The sequence below is a fragment of the Amblyomma mixtum genome, chromosome 3 (assembly GCF_055824585.1).
Source record: "Amblyomma mixtum isolate Tamu chromosome 3, ASM5582458v1, whole genome shotgun sequence".
Lineage (NCBI taxonomy): Eukaryota > Metazoa > Arthropoda > Arachnida > Ixodida > Ixodidae > Amblyomma > Amblyomma mixtum.
In genome coordinates this window covers 53,449,217-53,470,702 of record NC_143014.1, presented here as the reverse complement: position 1 = coordinate 53,470,702, position 21,486 = coordinate 53,449,217, and the positions used below count along the sequence as shown (strand labels likewise).

General features: G+C 48.2%; 1 protein-coding gene across 7 annotated transcripts in view; it reads right to left on the bottom strand.

Annotated features, from left to right (window-relative positions):
* The window catches only part of LOC149350220 (dual specificity calcium/calmodulin-dependent 3',5'-cyclic nucleotide phosphodiesterase 1C-like), a 779,369-nt gene that overhangs the window by 504,702 nt on the left and 253,181 nt on the right, over nucleotides 1-21,486 (bottom strand). For 4 of the 7 annotated variants that reach the window (XM_089579202.1, XM_089579201.1, XM_089579200.1 and 1 more), the window contains exon 1: nucleotides 15,125-15,795. The exons of the other annotated variants lie outside the window; for them this stretch is intronic. Coding sequence is in view for 2 of the 4 variants with exons in the window: in XM_089579200.1 (XP_089435326.1) it covers nucleotides 15,125-15,206 (82 nt within the window). In the remaining 2 variants the exon portion in view is untranslated. Of the gene's footprint in view, nucleotides 1-15,124; nucleotides 15,796-21,486 lie in introns of those variants that run through there. 7 annotated transcript variants of the gene reach the window in all.

Here is a 21,486-nt window from a genome sequence, read left to right as displayed (position 1 = left end):
TAGGACTCCCACGAATACTAGAGGAGCCTCACTACACGGCTTAGAAGTAAACCGCCTCGGCTCTAAACTTTTGACAAAAGCTGTATACATGCTTTCAATAGATGAAAATATCTGTTTTTAACACGGCCATAAAAATTAGGCGACGTGCGGCTCTGAAGCGCCGTAGCTCAACAAAGGCGCCAGTATACCTGGTCTTAAGCAGGCAGAGCCAGCATCAACAGTAATATTGGGTGCATAGATTTTTCCCGAACATAAAAAAAAAACAACAACAAAAAAACTGAAAGACTTAATGTAAGTTAAGTTATCAGGGAAATTGTATAGTTTCGTTTGGATAAATACATCACGCCTCGTTCAACCGTTCGTAAATTTCAGCAATACGTCCATGGTTAATTCTAACGGCAGACGAATGTCGCCGCTACTGCATGTCTTTTGCAGCCGAGGCGCCTTCAAAATGCATGCCGCCTCGTAGGCGGCGATTGAGCCGTTGGTGATTATTCAATCCTAAATGCGCCACACCAGACAGGATGCAGCTGCCGTCCCGCAAGCCGTGAGCAGTAATCCAAAATTTAGCCTTCAATTCGCCGCGGCTACATTCTTACGCGCCGTCATGTCATGGTTGCCTGTTTCTCAAACCATATTCCATCAGGAAATCCACATCGCTAAAACGCGCCGAGAAGCCAAAGTATGCCGAATCGACGGCCGTCCTCACTTTCCCGGACATCTTTCCGCGCAACGCTTTGGCATGCAAATGCGATGCGATGCAGCGCTGCCTATTACGAAGCGAATTTCGATATGAGGAGTCCCATTTGGAGTACATCCTCCAAGCTTCTCATACGACGCCTTTGCCCTTCAGGCCCCCTTCGTCCCTTTCCAAATGTCAGTCGGTAGAAAATTAAAGTGAAAAGCAGAAACGAAAGGTATTGCTCAATGTTGAAAGGCCCGATGAGAAGAGTTCTTGTTCCCTTCTTCATTCTCTCCTGGCGGCAACGAGGCGCGAGCAATGTGCACGGAATGGCGCCTCGGCTGTCGCCAGCACAAAGAGGCCCGCACAAAGCGCTCAAGGGATCCTGCAAGGGTCTCTCGCACACGTGAACATTATTCGCCAGGGGAACTTAAAGGAAGTCTGCACAGCTGCTGAGGAACGGCCGTTGTGACTCAATGCAGCGTTAGCAGTGGTTGCATAATAGCGCAGCGGGGCAAAGGACGGAGAGGAAAAATGGATCATAACAAAGCACAAGCATCAGAAAACTGGGTGCGGTGTCGAAAATTGTTACTAACGAGCAAGAGAAAAAACGATAATAAAAAACGTCTTGATTGGAACCTCCCCCCCCCCCCCCCCCACTCGACTGCTCATCTGACCGCACACTTCGGCGCTTGTTTCTCGTTACACGCCCATACAGCAATGCCGCTTAATTTTGTTGCTACAAAATAAGACAACTTTGTCGTGGGTTGAACCTATTGGTAAGCACATATTATTTTGCAGCTGGTTTGACCATGAGAACAAAGGTCGGTAGTTCTATGCAGTACGCACCTCATTTTTTTTTTTTGCTGACAAAGAAGAGCAGTTAAAAGTTTCAAGGAGAAAGGAAGTAAAAAAGTAGCCTGTAGAGGTAAATCATCCAAGCAGAGCCGGTGAAGAACCAGCCAGAGAAGGAGGAGGTTGCGCAACACTGCACAGTGCGATGAGCCCCTTCTGTTTTATGTTTTGTTTTCTTTTTTCTAGCGAAATGGCGATTACTTGTAAGACCAGGAGTCAGCGGCCTAGCCGAAATCAAAATGGAAGTTTTTGATGAGCCTGGACATGTGAAACAACCCAGCAAATAACGTAATGAACAATGCCACATGCTATTTTGTGCTCGTAATGTACTCCACTGCAAGCACCAAAGCTGGTTCCCGAAATTAAAACGGTTGCGGGTTGCGCTCTGAATTTCCATTATAAGATACTTTATGAAGGCGTAATTTGACCATTTTGCATATTCCGCTGTCTCAACGTTGTTTTGGTCGCCTTCAACAGCACAACGTAAACTTAGAATGCCTTATTTAAGTCGCTTACGACGCGCAGATGGCGAAACGTGTTATGCAATGTGTCAACAGCTGTAGAAACTGTTGAAAGATTGCGCAATGTGGCGAGCGTAGCATTTCCTTGCGCGTTGGCAGGCCCGTCGTATGAGGCGGCCAGGACGAAAAAAGCACCAGCGCAGGGAGGAGCCTCATCCCTGTGACACCACTTCAACCAGGGTCTTTGTCTCTCAGAGCTAGGCGACAAGTTTAAAACCCGTTTTCTTTCTGTCTTTTTTTTTTCTCACGGGCATGCTGAACTGCCGGTTCCGGCCCCTGCTTGTCTTGCTCTCTACAGAGCCATACCTCGCAATCTTCTCGCCGGCATTATACTATACTAGCCGCCTTAGCTACAAGAAATAACTGCCCCCGCAACTTGAATGGCTTCAAAAGTACGGATGTGTCTGTGTTTCACTGCGTCGTTGTTCAGGAGACCATACGTGACTAAAGAAATTGGCGCATGTTTTTCTTTTTTGTCTATTGAAATATAACTCATGAATGTAAGGTGGATCCCGTTTGTAAAGCCTTATCAACTGGTCTAGCTCACTTTGGTTGAGGCTGTCTAATGGAATAACTTTTTAATAGCGTATTTACGGGAAAATGTGATGTGCGAAGTTGAAAGCAACCATTATTCAAGACTAAACCGCTTCGCAGCATCTTTCCAGATTATCGGAATTTTCATATCATCATCATCAGGGGTTGCCCTTATCTCTCTAATGTATATGGAGGGCGGCACCGCTAGAATCGATGCAGTGTGCTGACTACTACACGTTGCGGGCAATAATGATTTACGCGAAGAGCGGGTAAAAGAAAGCTGCTAAGTAAAAACGTAGCTGCACCCTTCGAATCAAGAATGAAATATGTAGTGTACATCGTGTGTTTATTGCGCGACTAGTCTTAAGGCGGTTACAGCTTGCTGAAATCGAGTGCTCGTTTCGAAAACGTGGTGGGAATAGGTTCTTGAGAGCGATACCGTAAAGCTTTGCACCATCGACTTGAACCCTAAAGCTCATAATCAAGGAGGTGATGCTTGTAATTGCTTAACTGTCCAGGCAGTGATTAACAATATTTAGCAACTCATGTCCCCATCGCCATTCTAAGTGGCTGTAATAATGGGACTCTATCGCTCTCGTGCCAAGGTGTCCTTTGAAAAAAATTTGACAAAGCAAGAAAAAAAAGGAAAAGAAAACCATCTAGTGTACACCTGCAGCTTTATGAGGAAATCATGCTCTTATATAATGCTCGACAGGCAGGGTAATGAAGCTTTGGTATGAGGTAAATTACGATTGCGTCTGCACTTTACTATCACTATGCTCTTTATAAGGCATCTGCATTTTTTAAGGCGGAAGCCTTTAATGTCTCATCGTTGTAAGCAGCAGTTGTCGACAGAAAATGTCACGCTTTTCAATTGGTGGAAACAGTCGTGACGTCACAGTGCGCGAATTTCAAACGGGGCCAATTGTACTTTGGCTAGTAACCATGCAACCAATTGAAGGGATCGTATAGTGATGCTCCAAGTAAGTGGGACTGAGCTTAGTTAATTGCTTAATTACCCAATTAGCCTAATTAGCTTTACTAGTCAGGCCATATAAATAAATAAAACCGATTAAGAAATTGGTCGAGCTCAGGAATCGAACCCCGGTCTTCAGCGTGAGAGACGAGCATGCTATCCACTCCACCATGCCAGCTCGATGGTTTGGAATGAACAAAGGCGCGTCTAGTGAATACGGTGTCTTCACTCACTCTCATCCTCCTCCATTCCCTTCCGGCGAGGTTTAGGTGTCCACCGACAAATGAGAGACGGATACATTTCCTTTCCTCAAAAACCAATTTACCGACGAGCAAGGCGTAGAACCGAATGGGCGATGGCGTTCTATGGACTCCTTGGCAGCGTTGCAAGACGCTGTCGCGTTCCACTCTTAGGGGCGAAGCTTAACATCTTAACCACACATCAGTGACCACACTTTAGGTCAAAAAAGTGCCCCCCTGAATTTTGTGAGACAGTTACTGCGTAATTTCCTTTCCTCAAATACAATTTTCATTTTCTTCATTACGGCTCCTCTTTATCTATCTTCTTTCACTCCCACTTCCTCCCTTCCTCTATGGTGCGGTTCAGGTGTCCACCGAGATGACAGAGAATTACTGCGCCATTTCCTTTCCTCAAAAAGCGTTGCGTTCAAAGGGCAAGGTATCGCGCCGAATGGGTGGTGGCGTTCCGTGGACTCCCTGGCAGCGCTACAACGCGCTGTCGCGTTCCACTCCTAAAGGCGAAGCTTAAGCGTCATTAATTAGCAGTTAATTAGTATTCAGGCAATAATCAGTAATTAACCATTAATTAGTGATTTGTCACCACTTAGTAATTAGTACTCAATTATATGTGACGCCACCAGTGCCACAGAAACAGCGAAGGTAGTGCGGAAAACGCTTCCGCCTCTACCCACTTTAGACAGTCAAAGTGCCCCCTGAATTTTTTTTTCTTTCGTAGGCGTCAGTTTGTAGGTTAGACCGGTGAAGTTCCAACAAAAGTAGCGCACTCTGAGTAGTCGCGGTTCCTGAAAGATGTGCATAAGCGATAGAATTTAGTTTGCGGAGAGTTTCAAAAACTCTGTACCGTTATCCCGGAAGTCCTTGTAACAGCTTGCTGAAAGTCTGAATGCATGACATTGGTTGATACGCAAGAGCGCACAGAACGTGATACAACTAAGCCTTTTTGGATGGGGGATAGCCAACCGTGTTGGAGGGATGCCTGCGGCAATTTCTTCATCTGAGCACAAGGAACGTTTATTTGCTTCGCTCACGACCAGAAGACGCTCGTTAATCGTTTCGAAATTTATTTGCGTTGTGCTTTGCTCTTTTTCACATATCACTGATGATTGACAACGGCCAGATTAGCAAAGCTGTTTGTTCGGAAATTCCAACCATAACTGGCCGGTTGACGCTGCTTTGGCGAATAACGATAGCGAACGAGACAGGTGTCAATGAGCCGGCCACTGACCAACTAATAGAACTTCTGTTCCATTTTATTACCTGTAAAGCGATAAAAAAAAAACGCAGGAACTAGCTGAGCCGGTAGCAGCAAGGCTGTAGTATCGAAACTTACAAAAAAAAAAAACAATCACTCAGGAAATCACCCCCTGCTTCATACATCTTGAAAATTTTTCAACTTCACGTATTCGCAGAAGCTAAATGATTTTGGCACATAATTCACACCACTGATTACTGAAAGCGGCAGTTTCACGCCAGCCATATCCTGTCGGAATACGTGGAAATGCAGTGGCCGAAAGCTGTGTTTCTAGTTATCTTTTATTGTTCTGAACTTCAAAGTAGGCTACTAATAAGCCACTCTTCGAGTGCAAACAAAAATGCAGGTCACAAACCTGTATGAAATAAAAATCGAAGTTAAGTGTGTATCTGCAATATGACCGTCAGACACGACGTCACAGGGGAAACTTTCGGCTCATGAAGAATTATCCGCTCCGACAAAAAAATAACTGCACAGAGACACGAAGAGCCAGTTGTGCAATGGCTTTGAAATTGACCTGTGGAATAGTTTACGGCCCGTAGAAAGAGAACAAGTAGAACGTAATATCGAGCGGAACCGTGCATGCAAGCGCACAACATAATGTGTGAATTATGCGCGACATTGAAAAAAAAAAAGATATATCGAAAACAACTCAGGCAATATCGGCATAGAGTGCAATGTCAAGATAAGGTTACATGGTCGTCCTGTGAGGTGTCAAAAAGACTCGGAAGTGGCACAGGTGGACTGTTCGTGCGCACGGTTACCCAGAACCTTTAAGTGAGTCTAGACAGCAAAGCGCTCCTTGATAGAAAAGACCACGGTAACACAGGGGCAACATGGCGCGACAGGCGTTGTCGCTTTCAGTGTCTTCAAACATTACCCCCAGCGTCCCATGCCGACCTACCTACTACCTGCTGCCCTTTGTGAGTTGTGTTCGCATTTTTTTTTATATTTTTCGCTTCTCGCAGCTTGGTACGCGGGTGACCCCTAAGGTTCCTGAATAAGCGAGGCTACTTGATATCTGCTCTTCCGTCCTCGCAGAATGCGCCGTCGGAGCTATATTCAGTTGCATCGACCCCGAATCGGGCCTCCGTGCAACTTGCTAAGCGAGAAGATCCCAAGGCGCCCGGCATTCGTGCCTGCAAGGTTCCACCACGGCTGCGAGGGGGTCACGCGACCACCGGCACCGAGAGCAAAGAATCGCGGCGCCTTAAGTGCCCGCGCTTCCGCCTGTGTACGTACACCATTCAGCGGAGCAGCGCTGCACCAAAGGGTGAGCAAGGACTCCACGGCGCGCCTACATGGTACGACGGCGCTTGCGAAAGCCGAGCTCCTGCGAGCCCAGTACAAACAAAGGAGGTGCGTTAGCACGACGGCATATGTTTGCAATGAAAACGTAGGGAGCCCGGCAGCACGGAGGCGAAGCAAGCGCGGAGCGAAATTCGGCGCCGCGCTCGAGTGCAGCGCGCGACGCGATCGCGCTGCTTCCGCGCACAGCAGCAGCAGCAAGAGGCAAGGCGTGCCGTGCGACGGTCTCAGACTCCTTCTATATGTGGCGAGTGATGAGATGGAAGAGCTGACAGGCGCCGCCGGCACACGCAAGTCTGCATGCATGCGCTGCACGTTTGCCCAGAAGAAATAACGAGTTTCCGGCGGCCGGCGATGAAGGCGAAGATTCCGGGAAATGGTTGGGGCCAGGGCCGCCTCTGTATGTACTCGTACTCGGCACGCAGCAGCGATCGTCGGGACTAGGAGCGAGCGTGCACAGGGCCAGCACAGCGAGTTTTACGATACACTCGGGCGGCTCCGCTGCGAGCCACGGAGGCAGACAGACTGCGCCGAAGATTCCGCCGCGCATGCTAACAGCTTCGCATGATAGGCTTCGTGGAGCAAGTGGCTTCAGATAGCGTGGTACAGACTTTATCGGGGATCCCATAACTTCTGCCCGAGGGCCGACGAGAAAGGACATTCTTGGGAACACGCGCTTGTAGCAAAACAGCTGCGCCAGCTTTTACGGTGCAGTGTAACTCTGAAACGAGGAGGTGTGTGCAAACAGCACTTCTTGGGACTACAAAATAGGAATGCTTAGCGGCGTGGTTTAGTCGCCATTCTCAGCATTTATGTAGCGAATGTCTCCCTGTCCGTGGTTCATATTGACGTAGAAATTACGTACTCAGTACGCAGACGCTGACGGGAGAAAGTCCAGGGAGGAAATTCCTTGAGGAAGATGCGCAGGCGGTGTTATGTGAACGTTGCGCCTGCTGTTGCCGTCTGCACTTTTGGCGTCAAAACGAAAGCACAGCTTGCAACCTTTTGCAGCGGCGATCTTATGACCACTAACGCGTCGGCCGAGAGCCGCCAGCTCTTGTCTGTCAAAAGTTCGCATCAAGGCAGCCGCAGCTCTTCTCGTCAAGTCCGTGACGCTCTTGAAAATAACCAATAAAAACTCTGCAGTCGTCGCCCACCTGCGTCCGGGGCGACCAGTAAGAAAAGGATAAAAAAATGAACGGGTTGAAATATTGTACCCAAAAATATGCTACACTAACTGAACTCGAATTAGCGACGAAACTACAAAATTCTAGAAGTTTATATATAGAAATTTTGCGGCATTTAAATACCAGGGACGCGTCCGCGAACTTGCCACGGTACCAAAAGGAACGCAGAGAAGCACGAAGCGCACTTCTGCTTTCGAGAATCGAAATGCCGAGGCATTCAGAAGCGGAATAATATATTCTGACGGGCCGCATGTGGCCATAAGTGTGCCTCGAAGCCCTTGTTGCGGGAAATTTTTCTTGAGTCAAAAGGCAGCGAGAACTGAATTGTCTGCTGAGAACTTCGCTGCTCAGCTCACTCGCTGGTCACGCTAAACAAAGCATGGAACGCTGCGCCAAACAACGGACAGCTGTCACGGCTAGAATTTGCGAGCAGCAAGAGAAGATGCGTAAAGAAAAAAAAAAGAACCATGAAACATTAGAAATTGAAAGCACCCGCCACAGAAGGCAAGAAAAGATGCAGAATAAGCGCGCATGCCTCGCAAGCAATAAAAGCAGCTTCGCCGAGCGGGTGCACCTAAAGAACTATAAGTTTATTTTTATATTTATTCACACGTCCAACTAAATGGTCTAATTGCAAGGAAGGCCGAAATGTAAGGGAAGCATTTCCTCTTAATTGCATTATCGCAACCACTACGAGGTTGCTACTAATTTTTTTTTGCCCCTGTTTGTTCCCGCTCAAGACCATCCGTCTGATGGCATGGCAGGAATTACACTAATAGCGCGAACGGGGAGCAGTTCTCTTAATATACATTAGCATATTCACAGAAAAGAGCTCGTCAAAAGAGACGACTTTTCAAAACTGCATTCGTTGCATTCGTCATACATGAACACTGCATGCAAATAACTCTGTTTCGGGTTATCGCGCCGCAGTTGATTACATGACGACAAAGTATTTCTCACGACCCGAATCAAACGCGCTGCGATAATGTGTACTCGAAATAATAAAGATAATGCAATAACAAGCAGATATTACAATGTACACGCTGTCACCAGTTATACGAGGCCAGCCACCGCGAATTTATGTGCCTGGCCCTGTGGTAGTGCAATTGGCCTGCTTCGTTCGCAGTCAGCAGACCGTTGCATCACAAATGGCGAAAAGCGAACACATGATCGCGAGTAAACGTCTCATCCGAAAACCGACCAAACGCTTGAAGCCTTGCTCAAGCGGGGAGAGTGCGGTTAGGGAAACTGCGCATTAAGCCGTCAAATAACCTCTCCTATACTCCTCATCTCGGAGTTAAAGGAAAACCAACTGCCAAGAAGCAACTTGCTGTCTGCGTCAAGTACTACAAGAAACTGGCGCGCTTGTTGCAGCGGGAGTCGAAAAATTGGCGCCTTTGCTTCACTGCGCGTAACGCTCGGTTCTCGCAAAATGTTGTGTCCGCGCAGCTGCCGCCAGCTTGTCTGCCATCACCTTTTCGCGCTCGCCGCACCTTGTGCTAAGGCAAGCTGATGCAGCCGCAGAGACAGCCTCGCTGAGAAAAAAAAAAAAAAAGAAATGCGCGGCTTTCCTAACTGCTTCAGCGACATCCTGCTCGCGCATCGTAAATGTCCATGTACGCCTGAGCCCTAAGAATTGCGCATCGAGAATTGACGGCTTTTCTTCTGTTATTTTATTTTGCTTTCTTTCTCTTTTGTAACTTCATTAACGAGCTGTATAGTTTAGTCGCGAAAAAAAAAAAAGGGGGGGGGGGACCAGTTGAAAGTGTCAGCGGCTACCTTCTCGGAAAAAGAACATTAAAGCCGTTAGGCTTGAATTTATTTTGCGAAATGTCTTTTTCCTAGGCTCTGCGCTTCCTTGATGCCGCCTCAGCAACCGATCAAGCACTGACGATGTTGACGACCACGCTACATTCGTTTGTTTGACAAGTAGAAAGCAGAGGCCACATGCTAACCGATTGTAATTAAAAATTCCGCCTGTCTAAACATGTTCACACGTTTGTCAAAACTGTCTCCTAAACTAAGTAAGTGATGGCCATGGTTTCTTAAGAGCGCAACAAACTTCTAGCGTGCCCAAAGGATAAGTTAGCAGTCGCCAGGATTGTGGCTTCGCTGCGACTGTACCGCCGTCGACGCTGGAAATTACAAAGTTGTAGTGCACCGTCGAACGCGATTACTTCAGGCCGTCCAGTAAGTGCAAAGGTGCCGTGCCACACCGTGCGTCCAGCCCGACCCCCGGTCTTTTAAAGCTAATTCCGAGGCAGCTAGAACAAAGTGGGCAGCATTCCCGTCTATTCTCTCCGTCGCGTACCGCTATTACGCCCGCAGCGTAATAGCTCGCAAGCAAAAGGCGACGCCCGTTTAGCACAGATTTCAGGCCAAACAGGCTGTCGAAAATACGAGCTTAATGCACGCGCTTTTATATGTAGGCGCGCACCAGCTGCTCATCGTTCGTCAGAAACAAGCATACACGCAAAAAAAAAGGCAGTTTTCTCCTTTCCCTGCAGTTTTTTCAACAAAAATGCTCGATGGACGTTACCGAGCGCCACGCAGAGTGCCTCAACTTCATTGCTGGCGCTGACAGCGGACGGCACATTATTCTATCGTACTTGCATCGTATATCCTTAGAACAATAAGTCAAACGAGGCGCGAGTGCTTTAGTTTGTGACTTTCTGTTCCTTGCGATCGTACCTAATCTGCATACAGACCTCGCGGATGCTGCTACTTTTTGTGCTAGCGAGTTAATGAATGCGTCGTCTGCGCTTGAATTACATTCGATCGTCACATTTTTATGCGTTCTTTGTGAATAGCACGCAAATTGTTAACTCGAAGGCAAATACTTCCATGCATACTCATTTATATGATTCTCCTTTCTATATATAACTACATTCAATCCTTTTTTCCACTTTTGCAGGGGTATGAATAATAGCTGTCGCTTCTGCCTTAATGAATGGATTCGCTAACTGGCAGCTTATGAACTATAAATGAACGTGCATCGGGCCCCCAGACAGGGCCTGTACAAAAGAAATGAATTTCTAACGCCATTCCCCGCTGAGGCATCAACATAACTTCAAATTAGCAACTTTTTTACTGAAGTCTTTTTTCCCTGCAAAGATATCCTCTCATGTGCGTTGATAACAATGCAGTTTTCTTTTGGAATGCTACGGTACCTTAGCAACGTACACAAGTCACGGACAAAAGTTTGCTGGATGTGGATCGCACAAAAAAATATATATATTTCTTCGTTTCCTCGCTAGTAAGTCAGCTGCTATTCTTTAAGACATTGGAGCAGGCATGTCCCATCCTGCTTCAATACATTGAACTGAACTGTTTTGCGCGAAGGCAGAGGAACTTATTTTTCCCCGCGAACACGCACCCCAATTTTTTTCCATGGCTGTACATTCCTTAAATGGCAGCAATCTTTTCTTTTATTTGTAACTGTGCGAATAATTGCTTTGGCTGCAATAAGGAGGTGGAGAGAAAACAGCACTTGAGAAAACCGAAAAAATGAGTGCAGAAATCAGAACGTAGACGTCCATCCTGGAGTCATGAAAAAGAAGAAAGAAACCTGTAACATGTATGCACTAAGCTGCGGTTGCACATACGGCGTTTCAGTACACAAGACCGTTTAAAAAATACCAGCGCATTTGGAAGGCATGACTTCACGCCTCTCTCGTTCACATATCTCCTCAGAAGTATTAGTAGTACAGACACGAAGTCCTATAACATATTTGCTGTGTTACATTTAAAATCAATATTTTTCCATTGACAAGCTTTCCGTTGACAAGCTTTTCCGTTAACTGGCAGCATGTATTAGCGCCTGACAAAAATCACATCGACCGTGTTACAAAGCTTGAACATGAGCTTAGTAGAGTTCAAGAATCCGAGAAAATTTTCAACAACTACCTCACGTTGATAGTAACAACGAAGTGAAGGGGGGGGGGGGGGGGGGCAGATTGGACTAATCACTGCACGGCAAATAACAAGGCAAATGATCTCGGAAGATATTCGCATTCCCAAAAGTTCAACCCTCTTCATTATCACATCCTCTAAGACACCCAAAAGTACAGTTTTGACAGCTGCTCGTCCTGAACGAATCAGCCGCAGTTCTTGAGAGCGATTCTTCATGGTACACATACTGTTCGAATTTCTGCGGCAAGAAATTATAAACTTTCGTCGCTGTATACAGATAGAATCCGAAAAGAAAAGAACCTTTCAGAACTGGGGATGTACTTTTGCTCTGATATTCAAGCTAAACATATACATCTGTGAAATAGACTGTACGAACACCAAATATTCTTGAGTGACACTTCATCGACATCGGTGTCTGAAAAAGAAGTAGCGCTTGCTTTCAACAAGCAACGTTCGTTTTAATAATACATGACTGGCTGCCTAAAAATAGCTACGCATAAGCAACGACTTTTCAACTACATTACGTAGCTTCATTAGCACACGTGATAAGCGCGTCTTGAACCGCAGTGGACATATTTGATGAAGCTACATAAATTGACAGGTTGAAATGATAGTTCTCTTGACAGCTCCGGGAATCTCCGACACCCGTAAAATGGTTTACTGTCCCCCACCCATGAAATTTCTTCTTGTGCCCGCATTTTGTTGCATTTTTCCTTTTACACAGTCTGAATTCGCATGCCGAACTGTTGAATGACGTAGTTCAGCCGTTTCCGCATGGCTACTAGACACTGTTCATGACCTTGTCACCGTGAAACTTATTGTCGTTGACTCGTCTTCTGGCTTAATCTTACTTGAGACATGCTTGCTCCGTGTTCCCGTAGCATACATTAGCATCCCGGTTAGATCTTCTCTATAGAGCGTTAATCGTGTTAGGAATAGAAACGCTGATGGAAACGCTGTTGGTCAAGAGAATGACTTGGTCTTCACTGGTTAAGCCATCCAGCAGCCCATGATGTGGATCCTAAGTAGGAACAGTGTAGTCAAGAGTAAGCGCTGGTCTACACTTAAGTGCATCACTTCATAGCGGCGTAAAGAGGGTTATTCCACAGCACACCACGGCATATTGGAAAAGCCTTGCACCCGTTGTGTGTTTCATTAAGAATTATTGAAACTTCCACTGCGAACAACTCACGGAAGTGGCGCGTAAATTGCTGGGCTAGTTGTTTCATAATGTTGTCAGGGTGGAACCAGCGGAACACAAACGCAGGACAAGAAAAGAGGAGGAACACACACCACACCGCTGTGTTCCGCTTCCGCTGACGGAAGTGGCACACGACGGAAAAACAGAACCGCCTGGAATAAGTAGTTTTCGCCATGCGCTTATTAAGGAAGTGGAGTCAGTGCCAAAAACTTGTAGGTGAGCTAGGGCGGGAGAAATATAACGATTCTTCATTTTCCGATTTTGTTACAAGCTCGATGCGGTAGCAAACATAGAAAACGATAAAACTGGACTGAAATCGTAAAATTACACCAGCCTAGGAGTGCATTTTGTGACGATTATTCCCCTAGTACGCTTCTTTCCATCTCCACTATAGCCAGCTACTACCTACGACGCAACAACGGCTTTTAGCCAGCAAGCAATGTCCCACCCTGATTTTGGTATTGAAGACGGAGCTAATTGGGAAGATGCAAATGGAACAATTATAAAAAAAAAACAACTGTTTCAAAACACAGCCTCAGGAGTATATTTATTGGGATAAGCTCCCCGCTCTCGCAACTGTCTCGCGCACAGACGGCTGAAAGTCGGGACAGCGAAATGCACTAATTCGCAAGAGGATTTAGGAGCTGCTGGGTGCAGCGAACTTCATCCAAATTCAGGCAACAGGGAGCGCTCGCGCACGCTCGGAATCAGCGTGTACCCTTTTAGAAGGCAGGAGCTAATTCCCCAACTTCCACGAAGGGAGGCGATCAAGCGGACGCGCTAAGCCAAGCAGTACTCATGAACGCATAAAGGTTTCAAAGTCACCTCTTTCTTTCTCCTGATTAGTGCATTCTATCCAGATTAAATCCAGTGGACACATTAAAACGGAATGAGAGACAAGCGGCTATCCTCTGCAACTGATGACTACACACTCTTTTTTTAGCGAAACTTAAAAGCTTTACTAAACTCTCGATGCGCGATGCTTGGACATCGTGAGGAAAAGCAAGTAACGTCGTCTCGGAGATTGAAACAGGTATCTCCAACTATTCTCACTGAAAACTGCGCGCATTGTAGGAACAGGCCACCAAAATGCTGTATATGCAGCACTGTGAACGCACTGTCATTAACTCTACTGTAATTAAAAAAAGTTACTAATGCTGCTATGTTGACACTCTAAGCCGGACACATTCTAAGGGCGCTATAAAATATTATCTGGTAGGTAGGATGGAAGACAGATAACGACACCCTGAACCCTGACGTTCAGAGCTGCATAATGGGCTCACCTGAAGAGCCTTTATTTTCAAATGTACAATCGTAGTTAAGTAGTAATCACTTTCACAGATTCCTTCTTTTCTTGTTCCTGGTGAATTTCTTTTCGGTTGCGGACGAGAACATGAACACGAGTAACAAACCCCGCTAAAGAGGATGTGCTCTTAAGGAGGTCGTCCGCTTCCAGACACTGCTCATTACTGCAGAGCCGTTATATTAACAGATCCGATTAGTAGTGATCTAATTCAAAGATGCTCTTCGGTAGCAGCGCGGCAAGGAAAGAAGTGCTTGTCCGTAGCTACTTTCAGATCTTTGAGACTCGAAAACGATGCAAGCACAGTCTTCATGCCATTATAACACCGATTACTGACAAGCACACTTCATCACATTCACGTCACTTGAAGTGCCATTCTTACAAAGCGTATTACGACTTAATTGTTCGTGGCCTTTGATAGAGCCAGCTTGGACATTTTTTTGCGTCCGGGTCGTCGTACGTCGAAAAACGTCCAATCTCGCCCTTCCGTGCGAAGACTCCCGCTTTTTCAAGACTGCCCTGTAGCGCATACATAGGAAATGGTAGTTGAATATACAATGAAGGCATTGTTATGACAACAGTCCATTTTGATTTGCCGAAATGTCACGCAAACTAGCATGCATTTAAAGACCTCTTAATTATGTGCTCGAGTTGGGTTAACCGTCGCATTCTCTCCCTTTCCAAGCAGCAGCAAATTGCTCGTGCTCCCTGCCTTTCATTTGGTGATCTGACTTTCTTCCATGCATTTCGCGCATGAACTCTACGACGCATAATGTTAGCTCATTCTGTGTTAGCAAGCCGCGCAGGTGTCCTGGCACGAAGCGGTCGTGCAAGAAAGGCTGAAGACTCGCCGCTACTAACGTTTTTGTACGATTCCGCAAGTCAGCTGGTTTGGTTTGATAGCACAGCGAGTGAAAGTGCCATGCGCGAAATAAACTTCACGCAGTGACTCGCTTCAAGATGTGAACCTCCCTCATTCAGCGTCCCGCGTTTGGCCCGTCTACAGCGACGCTAACGTTGGCTGATCTGCCGGAAGTTTCGGTGCCTTCCACCTCGAGGCGCAATCCATCAGCGAGCCACCGGCGCGACACTGTCGCAGAGGCAGACATGCAGCGTGGTGGGAAGGCGCTCACCTATGGTGTAGGACAGCCCGTCGACTCGAAAAGTGGCGCTCTTACACTTCTTGAAATGACGCGGATCCTTGTTGAGCGACATAGCCAGAAGTCAGAAGCCTCGCTTTTCAGCACGATGGGCGCTCGGATGGGCGAAGCGCTTGTCGCATGCCGTAGCGCCCGCGAGCCACAGTCCCACAGGGGTCCCACCGCGTGACCGACACCAACAGGTTGCGCTCGCTGCCGAGTGTGGCGACCTGGGAGAGTCGTGTCCCACGCCAGCTGCGGAGACGCCGTTCACGCCGGACGCTTTGCGCCGCCCGGAGGTTCTCTAACGCGAGTGAGGGCCGCCGCGCGCTCTCGCCGAGGCACGCAGTGTCACGTGAGTGCGATAGTCATTCACAGATGCGCTCTACGCGAAAGAGGCGTCACCTCGCGCGCTCGCCACGGGAAGTGACTTGCAGCTCGCGCCTGGACGGGCTCCAAGGTGCACGTGTGCACCGCGGCTCTGTTTTTTTCCCCCGAAACACTGGAAATAACCTTTTCTCAGAGACGACAGCCGGGCGCACACACGCCGGGGACTTGCCAAGCAGTGTCAGTCGGAGGCTGCGGCACGCGCTGCGAGAGACGGCGTGCTTCACGTGCGGCGCCGGCCGGAGGGGGACTCGAAGTGCGCGCGCGTCTCGCTCCTGGCGGGCTCGGCCGAAGACGACGGTCCGGGGGCGCGCGGCCAAAGCTCGGGGCGCCACACCACGGGCGGCCCGACCAACTGTTGCTGGCCCGGGGGGGACAGGTGCCATCGATCGGAGCAGTCCACCCTTCCGGCGCCCCCTGCCGTGACGTCAGCGCTTCTTTTCAGCCACCCGCGAACGCCAAAAAGTTACTGCCGCCGCCTCGTTCCACCTCGAGGCGGAAACAAAAAAACGAGCCCACAAGTAAATGCGGAAACAGCCGCCCCTCGATATTCACTAAGCGCTGCGCCCCTATGGATTCTTTTTTTTTCCGCAATCCCGTTTCCGGGACTCTCCCCCACGTACCGGAGGGTCCCTACACCGTTCCCGTCAAGGTCGTCCACGCGACGTTCTCAAATTTCTCCGATTGCGTTCTTCAATTCCTCTTATTTCTGCGAATTCGTGTTTGAAAAGAAGCCTCGCACTTGGTAACGAGCACGCGCGTGCTCGTTTCACCGACTTCGACTTCGCTTTCCCTTTCTCTTATCCGCGCGTTCTTTTTCTCCGCGTCGCGTGCGTGTTCCCTACCTTGCTGAGCTTTCTTTGCTGCGCGAGTCTTATTCCCAGCGTCGTCTTGATTTGGGATGCTGAGCTGGCTCCGTGGACGACGCCGCTACTCCTGCTGTTGCTCAGGCTGCCTACATTCCAGGTGCTTATGCCCTTTCGATGCAATTGCTTCTTTTTTTTTTCGGTTGCACGGACGAGAAACCATCGGGAACGTGCGCGTTGGCGCCGCTATTTCGTCGGCTCCCGCGACGAGGGCTACGCTCGGGATGCAAAGCGAAGATCACGTATGCGCGCTGCCTGCGAGGGCGCTCGGGGGCCCGACGAGAATCGCACGCCTCCGCCGGCGCAACGAAGGTGGGCGGATGTCAACAACTGCGGAATCTTGTACGGGCTGAGAAAAAAAAAAAAAAACAGCGCTGAGGATCGTGCACCAAGCGCGGCGTCGCCGCTTTCATTGGCTTCTCCTTTCATGAACTGCGGGGAAGCGTGCTTGGCAGGAACGCTGACTCAGGGGGTTGCCTTCCGCGCGGGAAAGGTATCCACTCAATGCGAACTTCTATTTCTTTTTTTGTCCATTTCGTTTTCAGTTTGTGTAGTGTGCTGAGGCAGCTTTGCTACATGATCAATCTCTTTCGAAATTCCTTCTTTGCACTCGCCCTGCGTGATTAGGTAAACCTTAACAAACTTTGAAAAATTTCTTTAGTTTTTGTCCATCGAAAAAGTCTTCAATGCGGAAGCACACATTCCGGCCTTTCCACAGGCCAGAAATAGGTAGCAGGCGAAGTAGCTGTTCCCACTATGCTGCTACGGCAGCATAAACGCACGGGCTATGGGGTGGAGCAAGAACACTTATGTGTGAATAACGCATTTTTGCACGCGATGACCTTTGCATGAGCGGGTGCATCTGAAGCTACCAGCATCCACCTTCTTTTCAGTACTGATAATAGAGGAGAGCAATGTGTGTCGTTCCTCGAGATATTGCGTAACTCATTCGTTGTTTTCATTGCGATGGGCATAATTTAAGCAGTTTATTGTTCACTCAGAGCACTCAAACATAAAAAAAAATTAAGATCAGTTTTTGTATTTGTGCTTGAGCATGGTGACGCTTGTGGTAATCAAAATGCCCCAAAATAGACATAGAAGACTCGTAGTTTATATTCGTTCAGGAATGAAAAGCGTACAGACAAAGTCAACCAGCATGTCAAGCTGTCGCAGATCCTCCAATCTGACGCACAATTTCGCCCGAAGGCGGTCACCGCTCAACAGGGGATGCAGGAAAGACAGCCACCAGCAGCCGGCTTGCAGCCAGTCGGATCCCATATCGAGTAGTGAAAACGTCAATATGTGGATACTCCTGGTTTGGCACATAGAGATGAACGAATCGGTAAATCACTCAGTCAGTCAATGAGTGAATCAACCAATTAATCAATCAATAATTTCAATTCATCTCTGCGTGGTACAAAGTGATGCAAATAAACGAAAGAGACGATAAGGACTACTACGATAAGCATAGTACGGACGTTTACGTTGCTGAAGAACTGGGCATACGCTGTGCAAGTTTTTTACTGCGGACGGTTGTTCACCAGAGCTCCACGCTCGGGCCACCGATCTCAATCAGAACGCCACCCATACGCGCTCCCCGCCTCTTCAAATGCCACAGAACTACAGCAGCATTCTAAACGCAATATAGGCATATGCTACACAACTGAACTCACGTATTCCTCATAATTTCATGCTTAATTTTATGCGCAGCAGTGACAGAGGCTGCATTTTTGGGCTAACCCTGGAAAACAGTATTACTCGTTGTTTATAAAAGAAAAGTTATGGAGCCTGTATACAAAACGAAAACAAAACCAGAGAAACGGAAAGCCGTACCTTTGCTGAAATATACAAGCTTTAGCGGCTGTCATTTAGAGTAAAGCCGAGACTACGAAGTAAATATCCAGCAAATACTCCCCGAAACAATAAATAAGACAGCAATGTAATTAAGTGATAGTGATTAAAGGAATTTTTTCCATCTTTGATTACCCTGGTAAATGAATGTAATTGTGCCTTATTCCCTCAAGTAGCCCGCTGAACTGGGACTGCTGGTCCGAAGATCGCCCGATTGAAGCCCAGCCGCAGCGGCCGCGTTCCGATGGAGGCGAAATTCAAAAACACCCGTGAGTTACGCGATGTCAGCGCTCGTTATGAAGAACCCCAGGTGACCTAATCAATCCGGAGTCCTCCACTACTGCGTTCCTGATAGCCCATGTGTCTTTTCCAGAAGTTAAATCCCAGTTTACAATTTCACAGCTGGGCGTTACAAAGAGACCGGTCACAAGAAAATTGGAGGGGACACTTACTAAGCTCCGCCTTGAGGTTTGATTCATGGTTTGGCTTATGGGGGTTTAACGCTGGGGCTCTTTAACGTGCGCTGACATTGCACAGCAGACGGGCCTCTTGAATTTCACCTCCATCTAAAATCGACCGCCGCGGCCGGGATCGAACCCAAGTATTTCGTGTCAGCAGCCGAGCGCCATGACCACTGAGCCACCGCGGCGGCTACAGCGTAATGGGTCTATTCCCATATACGCAGATGGTCATTCTCGACTCCACATTCATATATCCCTGAGGGTCCTCATACCCCTCCTGGTAGAGTTGTGTGGCAGTTAAAAGATGCGCCACTGCCCCGCAATGGCGGATGCTCCCATCGGTTGGCCTTGTGCGACACAGGTTGCTTTTCCCAAGCGGCCATTCATTAATTCAGCTGCCGCCTGCCACAGTGGGCAGTTTGCTCACTATCCTGTGGGCATGTTGTAGTGGCGCCGCAAGGTCAAGGGACCTAAGTGGCCCACCTACCTTCTAGGTTGCTCTCTGGGCATCACCTACCAGAGCCATGCCCGTTGCGTTGACCTTAACATAAGTTGAACCCTTTTCGTTATCCTCCATGTTTCTTCCTCAGGTGAATACCGGCAAAATACAGCTGTTATATACTTTTCTCTCAAGAGATATTGGTAAAGTGCTATTCATTATCGGAGAGAACCTGCCAAATATGCTCCATCCCATTATTTTTCCCCCTTATATGTGCAGCTGCGATTCATTGAATTGCAATTTCAGCACCTTAATTATTTTCGTTTTACGGATGGCCAGTGACGCCATAATTGAAAGGACACCGAAGACTGCTGTATTCAACCTCGGCACGTTCTGATAATGTTGCCACCTAAAAAAATGACAAAAATTCGGACTCCGTGATTGCTCGCGGGTGGAGGTTGCAGCCTAGCAGCAGGCCAAATGACAACCACTATTAGGATCGGGTGAGCGTGGTCGGGCCGGAGAAGGGACGAGGAAGGCGGGAGACGGGGTTACGAAGATATTAAACAAGGAAGGAGAACTTTATGCACGAATATTTACATTATTTACAAAAGGGGTAACTGAGAGGGTCTCTCAGTGTAAGGGAGAACTTCTTCAGGAGTCAACAGGAGTGCTCTGCAAGATATTAAACAAGGAAGGAGAACTTTATGCACGAATATTTACATTATTTACAAAAGGGGTAACTGAGAGGGTCTCTCAGTGTAAGGGAGAACTTCTTCAGGAGTCAACAGGAGTGCTCTGCAGTCCTCAAAACAACACCCGTTAAATAACGCACGGATTCCCCAGATCCCTGTCTGGGGAATATAGTTCGAAGAATGACGTCCAATCGCATGGGCAGACGTGGACTCCGGAGGTACCACCCACGGCTGGGGCGGTGCTGGCTGTGGGGCTCTCTCGCAGCTCGGTTGATGGGAGAGGGTAGAGGCTCAGTAATTAAACACTGCTGTCTTTCACTCAGCACACCACCACTCTGTTCGTTGACCCGAGGGTCGACTCGGCCACGGGACGCCGCCAACGTCGCCGCATCTTCGGCCTTCGGCGGTCTTTGACTTTCGCCGCTGCCACCGTGGTCCCACGGTCCTGGAAGGTTGCTGCCTTAATCCACTTAGGCAGAGGGGGGGCATCCCAAACCCAACACCACATAGGTCGGGCTTTCCAGGCATCTTTACAACCTTTTCTCTTATTCCCCATGTAGGCAAAAGTGTCAACCTTGAGCAATAAACGTCTTTATAACGATGATCATCGGTCGCATCGCTCCAATAACAACGCCATTAATATGGGTCCTGTTACCGATCTCGACAACGAAGTCGTTGCGACTCCTGATTTCACTTAACTCAGCGAACTCAGTCTCACAAAGCGAGCGATGCTTTGAAACCTGGCGTATATAGAGAGTGGCTCTTTGCTGGTACACAAGCTACAGCCCTCTTGGGCGTCTAAAAGGCCAGTTTTGGCGTCTCTAAGATCACATGCTTACTCGGCCTTCCGCTTGCGGTCTTTGGTTCAATCGCGTTCCCGGCACCCGTCGCAGACTCGAGGCTTACGCATATACGCTCTGTGAGCTTAACGGTTCAGAAGTCGTTATCGCTGCAACGCCGCGCTTTCACAATCCTGTACAGGATCCATGATGAACCGATTGCTGAACGCCAACGGATCAACAGCTACAACATGGTGCATACGCAGGCAACAGCTGCGTGGAAATTCCCCGGCGAATTTTCCTCTTCGCGACCTGCCCAAAACGCGATTGCAGGCCGACTGCCGTCGACCGACACCAGGCTTTCTCGCTCTCCCAAGCAGCCGCGCGCTCCTTGCCGTGACCTACATTTCCGCGCCACGGTTTGGCTACGCCGCGCACCCTCCTTTCCCCCTCTCCCGTCTGCGCAGCCAATCGGCGCTGTTGGCACGGCTCAGCTCCACCACTGCAGGCGATGCCAGCACTCCTAGCGGCGACAAGCTATACTAACGAGGTTTTCTCTTCTCCCACTCGGCGTGCTACGGAGTAGATTAGTTGGTACCACCTTGGATGGCGGCAGATTCTATCGCTAAAATGCTTCTCTAAATAGCTAAAGCTAAAACACCTTTATCTGTAAAATGCGTCGCAGTTGTCTGTTCCGAAGCATAAACGTCGCCTGAGCAGCACTTACAGGAGCACTTATGTCTCTACTACTCGAAAAACGAAACTTCTCGTGCACGCAGTAGTGCAGAGTGGTTACACTGAAACATACCTGACCGCCTGTAGCAACATCACGTTCTTTTTTTTTAATGCGATAGCATTACATGTCATATTAGCACAAA